General features: G+C 45.2%; 1 protein-coding gene across 1 annotated transcript; it reads left to right on the top strand.

Annotated features, from left to right (window-relative positions):
* Nucleotides 1-175: 175 nt before the first annotated feature.
* Nucleotides 176-13,388, top strand: LOC135820847 (nuclear receptor coactivator 5-like). The gene is made up of 5 exons (XM_065333892.1): nucleotides 176-556; nucleotides 1,648-2,596; nucleotides 8,128-8,330; nucleotides 12,075-12,485; nucleotides 13,114-13,388. The coding sequence occupies exons 1-5, from the start codon at nucleotides 280-282 to the stop codon at nucleotides 13,140-13,142; spliced, it is 1,869 nt and encodes a 622-aa protein (XP_065189964.1). The 5' UTR covers nucleotides 176-279; the 3' UTR covers nucleotides 13,143-13,388.
* Nucleotides 13,389-14,667: the final 1,279 nt, after the last annotated feature.

Here is a 14,667-nt window from a genome sequence, read left to right as displayed (position 1 = left end):
CGTACCTGGTGTACGAGTTCGTACAGGGTTTCATTCTGTAAACCGCCCAATATCAGTATTACCGTCACTAAAATAATTATTATCGTCACTAAAAACCAGCGAATTATTATTTTACACCGACGAAAATTTATTATAGCGCGGAAAATATCGAAAATAAAAATACTGATCTTCTGTTATTCTTGCACTTGCTTTGGGGGAAGCTATTATTTTGGTTTGCAAGTGCTTGTAGGACTGTTCCATTCCGATAGTTGGTGGAATCAGAGAACACAGAGTATTGTGATGGGCACAAGAAGGGATTCTCCGACCAGGCTCGCGCGCCTTGGACGCCTGACGAACGACCCTAAAAGTGCGGAAGCTCGTGTATTTGTAGGAAATATCTCACCACAAACAGCATCGGAGCAAGAACTTCGTGACCTTTTCTCGCAGTATGGTGAAGTGATTGGCTTATCGATGCACAACAATGGCAAGTATGCTTTTGTGCAATTCAGTGCCCAGGACCAGGCTCACAACGCTATTAGTGGTGCCATGGGGCACACGATGGGAGGAAAGCGAATCGGTGAGTACCATTCATCAAACTTTCCATACACTACAATGCATTTGGAAATGTTACCTTCCGTATGTCGGTGAAGTTCTTATGAGTGTGTAACTTGAAGAAAGCACTCCTGATTTGATGTCTGATCATCTGGTTTACTAGTAGTACTGTATCTGTTCAGTGGCAATATGGCTTTGTCTGTCACCGTATGACTGTTTTCGTAATGAAGTGTGCAGTACGGTACTACATTGTCCCCAATAGCGTTCCTTCAGTTTTGATGGAAAATAGTCATTAAAAGCTCAAGGCCTTTTAATACTATACTGTACATGCTTCATTTTATTGGGTGACACCAAACCGTACTCAAGGCTTTTTTCAGTTTTTCGGGCTTTCCCCGTGCACTTTTTACCGTGCGGGCAGCAGAAAGTTTGCCCACCGTTCTACATGTCTTTTCCTTTTTCGAAGCGTTGGCTCATTTTTATGCCCTCTTTCCAACCGAGTGTTTTTAACAATGGAGTAGGGGAGTGTGAGAAGGATGGGAAGCAAACACTTGTTTAATGACAGTGTTTAGTTTTGTTCGCAGACGAAAGTGGATTTTTAGGGGCAGGTTTGGCACTATTGTCGTATTACCCCTTTTCTTGAGCGGAGATTGCCATTATGGCGATTTTAGGTCCGGGGCCTTCCTTGCTGTGTAGACCATGTTTTTTTGTGATTTTTCTGCAAATGAGCTACATTCTACAAAAGGAGTGGGACAGAAAGTAAAACGTTGATTTTTCTTTTTCTTTTTGCTGCCCCTGCCGTGGAGCCATGAACGCTTGTGTTCATCTTGGTGTAAGTGGTACTGTGCAATGCTTCATGGGATCTGTGTGCAGACTGTCAATGTCTCCTGTTGCACTCATGCCATTTTCTTAACTAGTGAGTGATTAAGTGGTGGGTACTTCGGCGATGATTTTCATAGGAAAGGTATTTGCTCCCCACACTGGAGTGGTGTTTAAAAAAAATCGTGCTAGGAGCAACTAGATAGCAGTTTACATTTTTTGTGGAGTACGTGTGTACACCTTTTCAGTGGGCATTTTCTTCCCATCTCCATTTTTGCATCTTCCGCCTTTTTATTCCAGATGTTCGTCCTGCTGTCGATAAAAAGTCGTCGGCCCCCCGTTCTGGGAGCCAGGGGGGCGGTTACAGCCGTCCTCCACCGCGGTATTCAGAGCGGCCTCCTCCACCCCACTCGTCATCAAGCTCACATTCCTTGACTCCTGGCGATTTTCGTCTGTTTGACGTTGGCCAAATGAGCGGTGGTCGATCTAGCTCTCCTGCTCCTGCAGCACACGAGTCCTCAGCTCCTCCAGATTATTCTGGTGCTGCGGGAGCACGCTATGCACCACCAGCACACCCTCAATCATCTTCTGCAGTGGCTCCTGCCAGTGGGCAAGCAGTGCCACCAGAAACAGCAGCAGATCAGAGTCATTCTCATGCTCCACCTCATCATGCACCGCCACCTCCCGCTCGGTCACCACCACGACCAGTGGAGGAAAGGCATCACGGCAGAAGCCGTTCACCGCACTGGCCGGAACGACCTGCGTCTCCTCCAAGATATGAACGACGTGAGCGCTCTCGCTCACCTGGCTGGTATCGCTATGAAGAGGAGCGTAGACGCTATGAGTATGAGCTAGCACGATGGGAGGATGAGGAGCGTTATCGTCGCTGGTACTATGAAAACTACGGCGAGCCTCGCTACAGTGATCGTCATGACCCGTACTACCGAGATCATTATTCCTACGAGCGTGGACGCGAGCGAGCAAGTAGGCATGATGACTACTGGCAGCGGCAAGACAGTCGTCACCCTGAACACTACCATGACAGCAGGCACGCACCAGAGCACTATCGCAGTGAGCACCATCACCCTGGTCAAGCTGGTGCTGCGCCAGGACCTGCCCGGCCTCCTCCTCGTCCCCAGCACAATGAGCTTTTTGAGAAAGAGCGTGCTGCTGCTGCACCTGCTCCAGCTTCTCAGCCGCAGAGACCCCCACTTGATAGTTTGGTTTTGATGGTGCACAAGCAGCAACAGTAAGTGGCACAATGTCTTGTTTGCTGTGCTGCGGTTTCTTTTATGGTAGCGCGAAAGAAGTATTAGTAATCTGCTGATTATTCCATTGCATCTTAATGGCAGGCTTTTTATGTCAAGTCTTGTGTGTAGCACCAGTACGCACATGTGTGTCTGTGTCTGAGTCTGTGTACACGTTAATGGAATCACCTTTAATGCGGCTGATTGGCAATGCATGTACTATAGAGAGAGGGGAGGGGGTTATCACGTAGCAGGAACGAAGCCACTGGTGATTCCGATAATGCCTTTTCCTACCATTACTTCTCTAAGGGGCCGTCCATAATTATCAATCTTTTACACAAAACGAAAAAGTTTCGTTTATGGGTGGGTTGGTCGGGGAGAGTTTCGTAATTAAAAATATTGATAGCTAAAACATCAATCCATTCTAGCTGTCAAGTCTAGATTTTTCGTTCAGGGGGTGGGTGGGTGAGGGAGGGTCGTAACTAAACTTTTTCGTTTCGTGAAAATTATCGATAATACCGGATGGCCCCTAAATCGGTACAGGTCCTCCCTCACTATAATGAGTCCGGTTAGTACATAAACCACGTTAGTAAACCACGTTAGTAAATAGAAATCTGAAATCCTCTGGCGAAACATGGTCTATACAAGTGTTTACGAATCTGGTTAAAACATAATACGTTGGTACATACAACTCGTCATATCGACCCTTAGCCAATGTCCCTGAAGTATCAACCCCTCAATACAAGATAATTATGTTCATTCAGGACTAAGGTCAAACACAATAGTCACCCTTAGCAAACAACGGTAACGCTATTTTTTTTACGGTACTCGTACCTTGATCACTCAAATAGTGTTGAAGCTGCAGTGTAAGAACGTTATGGGGGCTGATTTATCGTTGTGGCAAACGGTACGTTTTTGGCCAAATATTGCGTAGTCTGTACGCATTTCACCTTGTATCGCATATATTGTGCCATAAATGGTTGTGCTGCGCGAAATAAAGCTATTCTCATGGCAACAGCATACTAAAAATAGCGTTCATCTTGCTAAAGGTCGAACCCAAATCACGGTATTTTCCCCTTACGGTAATACCGTTTAGAACATAACGTTTTTGCTAAGGGTGTCTAATGATAAAGCAGAAAGACACTACCTAATCGGTCTGTGTATTTATAGAAATATACGAACTCTTGCCAAGAACAGCCGTGTGTGAGATTTTTATAGAAATATACGAACTCTTGCCAAGAACAGCCGTGTGTGAGATTTTTATAGAAATATACGAACTGTTGCCAAGAACAGCCGTGTGTGAGATTTTGATATCTTATAAAGAGTTGATGTGCCGATGATTTGCGTTGTATTAAGGGTACCCCATAGTACGATTCAGTGCTTCTTTCACCTGTAATTGCAAGTCCTGTTACAAGATAAGTCTCCTTATATAAGATAGCTCTTTTGATGACCCAGAGATACTAGGGAGGTTTAGTCCCACGTAACGGATACGGGAACGTGGGTGATACACGTAAAGTTCCTGCAATGGACCCACGTTTGCAATGTTGTGTTTAGTCACACGGAACAAACAAAAGCATGAAGCGAAAGGCCCAAACCTGGTCAAAGATGAAGCTTAGAAGCTCATCGAATATTTTGATTTCGTGCTTCGGAAACTTCTTCAGCTGAGCACCCTCACAGCTCGAACAATGCGCTCCATTCTGATTTTCACCCACGTTCTGGCGGAACGTGGGTGAGCCTCCATACACGGTATGTCGTGAATCAAAAAACGTCTGTACGTGGGTCACTGAGTATCACATGGTTCACACACGTAAAGTACCCATGGATTACGTGGGACTAAACCTCACTACTACTAATGAGAGAGGACCTGGGTAACCAGGGAGTCGTAGTGTGTACAAGTCAACGGCGCAAGATCATAGTACCCGAAACGATGTGTGTATTGACTCTGGATTTGGAGTTCTACGCGATACATATTGACAATAGTCCATAAACAAGAGTACTTGTATGCAACTGTGATCTCTTTTCTATGGGCCAGATGCGCGGCGCGCTGCCTTCATTTCATCATTCCGTTGCAGTCCGCGCACTGCGGAAAATTGAATACCACACTTTCCCTCTGGTTTGAAATGAACTTTCGTACGGAACTGGAGTTCACGCGCCAACATTTAGAGATCGCGTAGGTACTGGAACGAATCGAGGAAAAATGGATGGGCTCGTACGAGAAATTGTGGGTTTGAGCGCATGCTTTCAGAGCGTGATGAAGGCAAGTTACGTAATGAAGGCAGCGCGCCGCGCACTGACCCATAACCATAGTAGCATACTCTTGTTTATGCACTCTTGATATTGACCTATGTAGTTCTACCCATAATGGAAACTGGGTCTGCACTATTATATTATAGGTGAAACGAGTACCGTAAAGTCTTGTATAAAGGCCGCACTTGAATAGAAGCCGCCCTCGAATAGAAGCCGCAATTTTGGGCCCATCAAATCACACAGAAGCCTGGTTTTAGTGTTGACATACAAAGAAATACCTGTCTTGTATAGAAGCCTGTCTCATATAGAAGCCTGCAAAATTTCACCAAGAAAGTCACAGAAGCTGCGGCTTTTATACAAGACTTTACGGTACAGTCAAATCTGCCGTTAGCGACCTCTGCTGTAGGCGACCATCTACCGTTAGCGACCGATTTTCCGTGCACCGACGGTTTCACATACAAACTGATCTGTCCAGAGCGACCATCTGCAGTGCGCGACCAGCGACCGCGATTTCATGCACGGTGGCTGCATTCAAATCTGCTGTAAGCGACCGCGACCCAGGTTCAGTAAGGTGCGAAACTGTACTTGCCAGTGCGCTGTCAACTGCAAAATGGGCTGTCTTGCAAGTGCGATCGACTGGCGCCTGGCCTGTACTGAGGCTGTGCTGTAGCTCTCAAGTCCAGGCAGTGTCGATCTACTGCCGTGTCGCATACGCGTAATACGGGTATGGTCGTCGTTGAATATCCAATAAAAATGATATTAAAAATCACATTATTCTCGTCGATTTGAGTACATGGAAGCATATACCTGGTATGCCGGATTTACCATACATCTGCCGTAAGAGACCATCTGCCGTAAGCGACCGCTTTTTCTTGCACCAAGGGGCGGTCGCTTACGACAGATTTGACTGTATATTGAATACTCGAGCATTTGAAACAAGTACTCGTTTCGCCAAATACTCGAAGTATCCCATGTACAGTGTATTGTATGCATGTACATCAAGCACTTCTGTTACTCTGACCAGTACTGATAACCCATGCAAGCATGATATTATTGCTTGTCCCTACTTACCAGCAAAAGGCAGTAGTTCAGACTATTTCCTGCACTAGGCTGCATGCATGACTACATGTGTGAGTGTACATGTAGTGCTGCTCAGTGAAATCCAGTCGATGCACTCATGTACGCGCCGGGCGTTGCGCAGCCCTAAACCTGCGAACACTGGGATTCGAAATGGTGCAAGGCGCAAACTTGAGTGCCGCGACTGGATTTCATTGAGCAGGACTGCACTACGTGCGGTGTTACGAGAGTGTGTGCAGTGCATTGTTTTATGTTGTCAGTAAAATACTTGTACTCGTTGAGTACTCGAGTCCTCGATTTCACCACTCGTTTCACCCCCACTATATTGTACTGCTCGCGTACTGTTTGAATGCTGATGTTGTCGGCCAGAGGGACAAACACGTACACATATGTGCTTCTTTCGAACATGGATACCCGGTAACCCTGTCCTACACTTATCATTGCAATCTTCTCAATCTCTGGACGGCAGGCGTTTCCACTTGCTTTGTACTGATTGGCAAACTGGTGCATGTCATGCCACTCCGTACAAACACCTCAAGTGATGATGTAATGGAATGACATCGTGAATGCTTTGTATAGAGCTTTTTCACGGTTGGACCAACGATCACTTTTTGGGGTCACGTGCGAGAAATTTTTGAATCACTGGTGAACAGACGGAGCCCAGTTCATGTTCACTTTGTATGGGAATGGATGCGTAGAGGGGGGGGGGGGGGGGGAAGAAGCTGTAGCAGGGTGCTCCACTTGTTGTCCGACACTCGTGTTGAGTCAGAGCAGTTGCCAGGAAGCCCTTCCATGGCTTGGGCGGTAAAGAACAAGCTTCAGAATCGCCGGAGACGAAGTTGTCAGATTTCGTCTACTTTTCAATGCGTTTTGACGTGCGACCTGTTCACCCCAATCTCGGGGTGAGCGCCGGGACAGTGGCGGGAACAGCGTCCTTGAAAAAGCTCTATTGATTGGCAAACTGGTGCATGTCATGCCACTCCATACGAACACCTCAAGTGATGATGTAATGGAATGACCTCATCATAAATAATCGGCGATGAGACAACAATATTTTAGTATCGCAATAAGGAGGACTAGCTGAAGTGACATTCAGTTACTTTACTAGAATCAATGTCAAGCGATGGAAACAATGCGAAAACAATGTAAAAATAAAGAGAAGGAAGTACATGAAGGAAGAAAAAATGATGGAAAAAATGATTCGAACTAGCTTTTGTATAACACTCATCAGGAAGATTAGTTCTTTAGTACAACATTGATTCCTGATGATTGTTTTACGAAAACTAGTTCGAATCATTTTTCCATCATTCTTTCTTCCTACATGTACTTCTCTTTATCTTTACATTGTTTTCACATCGTCTCCATCGTTTGCCATTGTTTAATAAAGTAACGCAATGTCATTTCAGCTAATCCTCCTTATTGCGGTACTAAAATCATCATAAATGCTTGGTATTGATTGGCAAACTGGTGCATGTCATGCCGCTCAATACCGACCACCTCAAATAATAATGTTACGTAAGCACATTATCTAACCACCACAAAGACAAATACCTCTCAGCATTATGTACTCAACAGATTCGTTGTACTTTGAAGTATGGGTCAATTGAAATTCCGTGCCCGTTGTTTTCAACCACCCATCCCTGATATCTGTTGGTATTGCTGTCGTCGCCATGAATAATGTTGTCGGTTCTGCATGCTGCCTCTTGTTAGCGCTGTGCCGTCAGCACAATTTTGAGGCATGTTATTTTTACTTCCTAAGCTGGTTGTGTTTCTCAACACAATTATTTGTATAGCTGGTGGTTACGCGTATGTGCCACTTTTATTTTTGCGAGAACAGGGTCATACTTGCTGTGCGATGATAGCAGGTTGATTTGGAAGCCTTCAGTACAGTTGTGAAGTCTGGACTAGTTTAATGTACAATTTCAGCGCCACCGCCGATAAGTGTTGATTACCTACCTCATGTCCACATGTCCAGGATGTCAAAGCCAAGTGAACATCAGTCCGGAAGTCAATTGCCAAGGCTGTACATCAGTAGAACATCTTGGCCACTCTCAATGCTGTTGTAAACGTTGTCTTTCAACGAGTCGAATCGCCCACACAGCCAGTTGTTGCCTTTTAAACTCCCGTGCTAGTGGTACTTGAGCGCATGCTGATTGGGATCTTGCTCTGTTGCTTGCTTGTTTGTTTTTTGTCGCCTTGCTTCATGTAGGGGTTATGCCAACATGATATCTCATCGTCTCAAGGAAGCGGGCATGCTATCTGAGACGCGCGAGATGCCGGGAACTGCATCCCTACCTGACATCATTGCAGCTGGCATCAAGCGCAAGCTCCTGTTCTTATTCGTTGTCACAAGTGAGAATGAGCTTCATCGATCACTCTCTGTTCACATCTTGCATATGTCGCCAGTACAAGGTATGTTGACAAGTTCATGTCTTATTTTTGATGCTATAAACACTTCTGTATTTTCCGGAGTATACACCGCACTGGAGTATAAGGCTGCGTTCATTTTAGCTACCTGATAGAGTAGAGTCATTCTACCGATAGAAGTAGAAGGTAGAGGTAAGTGCATGAACCCTGTCCTACCGGATTTGGTAGTTTTTCACAATATATACGTGAACTGTTTCTCTTCTGTATGGAGTTGTGTACAACTCCTTGATCTTGCTGGAAATCCCGGACCTCTACCAGCTTCGAACCTGGTACAGCCGGTAGAGAAAGGTCGAATCTACTCTTTTGAGTAGAAAAAAAGGAACACATCTACCGAAAAAAGTAGTTTCTACCCAAACCTGTAGATCAAAAACGAACGGCCCCTTAGCTGAACCCAGATTTTTGTCACGAAATACAAAATATCTTCCCTGTTTATCACCCTTAATTTGACCATCGTATATTAATTAAAGCCACATCGACTTCTTACTGGCGTTTAAAGTGTGGCTTATACACCGGGGGAAAAAAACCGGTACAATACCCATCCTCCTACCTTGACATCTTTTCACTTGCCATTGATCTGCCGTCACGCTATGCCGCGTCCTGGCTGGTTTTTCGACAGGGGTGGTGGGAATTGGATCAAGGCCTCATGAATTTCTCTGCTTGTTGGTAGCTTACAAGACAGTGAGAAAAGGTGGTGCTGATGTTAATCAAGTCGAGACGACGAAATATATGAGCTTGTAATTTGAAAAGAATTTGAGGGGCCTTGTTCGCCTGCCACCTACTAAATGTGCTACATCAAGTTGATATATTTCCTGCAATGAAACAGACACTGATATCCATCCCGTGGCTGAGTCTCGTGTTCTAAAAATATTTGACTTAAGTTGGATTACTGTAAGAGTCCGTAAATAAGTACCTGCCCAAAACGAGAGAGCTTGGAAGCTCAGGGCCCTACGCTATGCTTTTTTGCCTTGATGACCTAGACACAAAAAAAGCACAGAGATGTTATAAGTTCTTTAAAAAATTCCTTTTTTTTAAGACATAACCTGGGATTCGAACCCGCACTATCGCGCGCCCTGCATGCATCCCCCGATACACTTCGCATACATACTAATTCTTCCAAGTTGTTTCACATTGTGATCTTGCATTTGAAAGCCCTATTTGAATATGCATTGTGGCCAGCCGTCTTTGATGGCACGGTACGGTAGGGGATAGGTACGGGACAGGTACGATCGAGGGCAATACGACACCGTCTCCCGTACCGTACCGTACCATCAAACACAGCTGGTCACATACAGCTGCCCGCAATATTCAAATAGGGCTTTCAAACGCAAGATAATAACGTAAAGCAACTTGGAAGAATGGGTATGAATGCGAAGTGCATGGGGAAATGCATGTAGGGCGATAGTGCGGGTTCAAATCCGAGGATATGACTGAAAAAAGGAGAATTGAAAAATTTATAACATCCTATGCTTTTTTTGCCGTCAGATACGGATAGCGCCAGGCGTGACACAAACAAACACACAAACAAACACCAAATTAAAGCTGTGTGGACCCTGGCTAGCGCCAGACGTTACTGAAGTAACGTCTTCTGCATAGCTACGGGAATAAATATCCCCTTCATTCTTGTGACTCCTTCTGTTGAAGTCAAGTTACTGGTAAGCCCGATAAACCTACTGCCCGAAATAAGTACTGATACGGTGTTCGCGTGAAACACGTAGCATGTACATACATGTACACATAAATAAACACTTCTCCATTGCACACAAGTCAGGTCCGAAAGTAAATTCGTGCCCGAAATCCAGTACCTGCCCGAAAGTTAGTATGGTCGTGAGAACTAAATCTGAGATTATTAAAATATGTACTTTAATTTTATTTAGAACGAGGTCTGTCTCGTTGTCCAGGAAACGACCAATCAGCGACATTCCCGTCAAGGGCCTTAGCAGAGTTTAAAGCCCGCTCAACTCCCTGTATGCATTATAGTACGGTGCAGATAATGAACTCTGCATAAAATGTACGGTGTACTACTAAAAGCTACGCATTTCAGAAGTGTGTACGGTTTTTGCCTCCCGTATTCTTTCATCTGTACGAATTTCCTTTGTCAACAGCTTGCGGAAACCTATAAAAACCGAAGATCAAAGTCATTAGGGGTATCGACAAGGGGCTCTCAAAGCCCCTAAATAGCTCCACAAGCTATGAATAAGAATGAAGCTCGCAATACGAGCCCAGCATTTCATTTGCTCCTATTCTACTTTTAGTAGTCCTAAAGTGGTGCTGAGTTACCATAACTTACCAGAAGAAAATATTCTTTCATACCACACCAAGTCTCTCTGCGCACAAACCACAAAACTACCCAATATAATGGTACACAAGCAGAATGGAAGTGAGATAATGCATGTAACCTCGTTCTAAAATAGTTAGTGCATGGCAGGGAGGGTCTTATGGCTTGTTTGTGCCCTTCAGGGTAGCCCTCGGGCCTACGGCCCTCAGGCTAACCTGTCGGGCACTAACAAGCCATAAGGCCCTCCCTGCCATGCACTAACCTATAATTACGGACTTTTGTGGTATTTGTGATATTGTGGAACCAATTTAGCAAGACCAGTGTGTAGTGTTTCGTACTTTAGTCTAACCAGACCAACCAGAGAGCCAAGACATTAGTTCTAACTGTTGTACTACCATAAGACCAAGAACCCTGTTCCTTATTAGTGCAAGAACCAAATAGTAGTGCAAGAAACATAATACAGTAAGACAGTCGCGGGTACTCCATATCGGGGTCTAGTAGAGTACTTGAGGGTACGCTACAGTGCATGGCACATCTAGATATGGGATGAATCATCAAAGGGATACCGTAACGGATAGTCTAGATCTATAAAGAGAAGAGTACAAATAAGAGAACAGGCCTGCACAATGGGTACACACACATACAAGACAACACCTACACAGTGGAGCATGAATAGGCACATCGACGATCAATGACATTGAAGTACTACTAGTAGTAGTCTAACTGTCTTTGAGGTCTGTGATAGAGGGGAATTTCCAAATACTTGGTACATGTAGTGATTGTTGCGTTGAACGGTGATGCTCATTTCGACGTGTCTTTGACATTTCATTTCACGTGTCTTGACCGTTTTATTCCAATGCACTCCTTGCGATGAAGACCAGGTGTGCATTGGGGGTCAGTTTGTTTGGCTCCGCTAGCTTCAATATGGGAATGAGACAGTTTTGGTCGATGTACTGAAGTACAGTCAGACCTCGCTTAACCGCACACATCCGTTTTCCACTAAAATATCCGGATAGACGAGGGAACCGGATAATCGAACGCTGATTATGTTGGATGCATCACGCATGTTGTATATTTGTAACCAGCTATTTTCTTCCAGATGGCGAGGGATCCAGATAAAAGAGGACCGGATAAGCGAGGTCTGACTATACATTCGTGGCCAAAGAAACCCGACTCCCGAGTCAAAAGTAGCGCCGTGTTTCCATCTCAATTGCATTTAAGAAACAGATCTGAGCGCCTTGTTGCTGCTTTCGGCGCTTGGGTCGGATTTCTTTGGCCACAACTATTTATTTGTGAAGGACACAGGACTCCTTACAGCTACAGATGTTCCTTGTATGCCACTAAATAACTCTCTCTCTCTCTCTCTCTTCTCTCTCTCTCTCTCTCTCTCTCTCTCTCTCTCTCTCTCTCTCTCTCTCTCTCTCTCTCTCTCTCTCTCTTCCTGTGCTTTGCAGAGCACAAGAACATGCCGTTTGACGATGCTCTTGATCTCGTTAAGCGGAACTTTGAAGAGTATTGTGCTGACGTTCGTGCTGGACGAGTTCCCTCTCGTCTTGCTCCTGTACAGCCAAAGCCTGGCGTCGCTGCTCCGGCAGGTTCCGTAGGCTCTTCTAATGGCACAGCCAGTGCTAGGCCTGCAGATGGCCCTGTACCAGCTGGGCCACCACAGCCGTCAGGGGCCAATGCAGCCGCCGCTGACATCTCCACAGAACAGCTCTCCTCACTCATTAGCACTCTGAGGGAGAAGCAGCAGCAGCAGCAGCAAGCTGCGCCGGGTAGCGCTGATGGTGCAGGCACTGCTCCTGCGCAGCAGAGCATTCCGCCGGTGGAGATCAAGGAAGAGCCAACACAGCCCGCTGCTTCAGGTGAGTTGAGCATTCCTTTTTCACACGTCTGTTTCTTTCCAACACATGTACAGTTATCGATTATTGTGGTTTTGCTGAGTGTGCAAGACCTGGCTCCAACGACCGACCACCCATGGAACCTGACTATCATGGTCTTTGAGCTAGGTACGCAACAGAGGTTCGAAGATTTGATCACTATTCAGTTCCGAGTCAGAAAGAAGGAAGGTTGGGTCCGGGGCCGGGAACTTCTCTTGATACTTTTCGTTAGATATGGTATTCGAATCTTTTGCTCGTAATTTCTGGCAGATATTTGGGGCTGACCAGGAGCTGGGCCACCGGTGCTGCCTCCCAAAAACGAAACAGCTATCCGGAATTTTTTTAAAGACGATGTTTGACTGTGAATCTTGATAAGCTCATCCAAGGAGTAGCCAGTCGTGAAGAAAAAGGTGCACAGCGCCAACACAATCAATAGCATCTGGACTAGCAGAACCGTGTACTGGCACCAGATCCACGAAAAACGTAGATTTCTTCGTGATCGTGAGCAGCGAAATAAAGGCCTGCACACAGCATGATTATTTCACGTAGAATGATGCGCCGCAAATGGTAACTAATATCTGTTGTTTGTGTGTGCGTGTGAATTCTTGTTCAGGCGAGGCAAAGAAATTCAGCTGGACCTGAAACGAAAAAAAGCATCGTCATTGTCTCGGTGCCTTGTGTCATTGCTTCTCATTGTGCTTTCTTTCGTGTGGTGGTTTTTGCAACAATTCTCCCCAGGTTCCTGTGTCTTTTATAAATTGTATCATTGTAACAGTGTTGTTTCTTGTTTTTAACATTGTCGTGTTGCTGTCTACCATTGTCATATTACATGAGTGTATGTGTACTGATTTTACCCTTAGTGAACCAAAATTTAATTAGTGCGGGGTAGACCGAATGCCTTATTGTGTGTGTGCGCGCACGTGGCACATGTGTTGGAATTCACTGGCGAGAAAAAAACCGCTTCAAAAAAAGCTGCGAGGTGTAGACCATAGTGGCGGTCAATTCTTCAGCCTTGCACTGTTGAATGGTGCAATCTCAGCACACGGTGCTATGGCTTCTGCTGCAGCATTGGTATCATCGCCTCTGGCGATGGGTGCCAAAGGTCGAGGTGTGCGTGTCTCTGTCTGCCTCTGCCCCACCCTCTCTCTGTGCATGTGTCCGCCCATCCACGGTGTCCTGATCAAGCAAACCAAACTACAGTCGACACCTGATATAACGAACACCATTGTGCAGGAGAATTAGTTCTTTGTAGCCAAAGTTCGTTATAACCAGGGAGTCGTAAAATACCATATATATTATTTTACGGCTCCCTGGTTATAACAAAAAGCACTTGCACTGTAGAAGCAGCAAGTCATGACAGTATGACTGCACTTGGTTTACATGTACATGCATCCCTACAATAATAGTTCGTTATAAACGAAAACTGTTCGCTATATATTAAAGGGTCAATTTCGTATGGGTTGAAACAGGGACATGGACACTGGCTCGCTATATCACGAAATTCGCTATGTGCGAGTTCGTAATAGTGGAGTTGACTGTATAATAGTTGTGGTACATGTATCTTCACTGGGAACACAGGGAAATGTTAATTATGTAGTTCGACCTTGGGCTGGATACCCTGATGTTGTCGATCCCTTTCGGCACCTTGTCCTCGCCCACTTATTAGTTATTACGGTGCTGAGCCCGTAAATGTAACCATTTTCGAGTCCACCAAGAGTTTAAGGATGGTAGAGAGGTTAAGATGCACATCAGGGAGTCGTAAAATACCGGTATTTTACGACTCCCTGATGCACATTATTTCTGACGGGACGCGGCAGTTCAGCTTGCGCCAATTTTTTAATTGCGTTATTTGGCTCGCGCGTCGAAAAATAACGCGAGTGACCTGTAGCTCGCGTCAAAACTTTAACGCCAAATTTGACGTGAAATTGCACGTGACGTCAGAAATAATGTGCATCTTAACCTCTCTAGTATCGTGTGACTACAGTGTAGTTGTAACGTATACTTGGAAGTTCAAAGTACTGTAAAAGACATAATCATAACAAAGTGCTTGAGAATGAGTGAGAATCGTTACCTTTGGTACACGTAGACCAGTCAATTTTAGGAAATCGTTATGTATGCGGCTCGTTAGAATACTAGTAATGGCTGGTTTACAGTACATACTAATACT

The sequence above is a fragment of the Sycon ciliatum genome, chromosome 1 (genome assembly GCF_964019385.1).
Source record: "Sycon ciliatum chromosome 1, ocSycCili1.1, whole genome shotgun sequence".
Taxonomy (NCBI): domain Eukaryota; kingdom Metazoa; phylum Porifera; class Calcarea; order Leucosolenida; family Sycettidae; genus Sycon; species Sycon ciliatum.
Note: the sequence above shows the minus strand (reverse complement) of the source record. Positions and strands in the feature narration are given on the sequence as shown.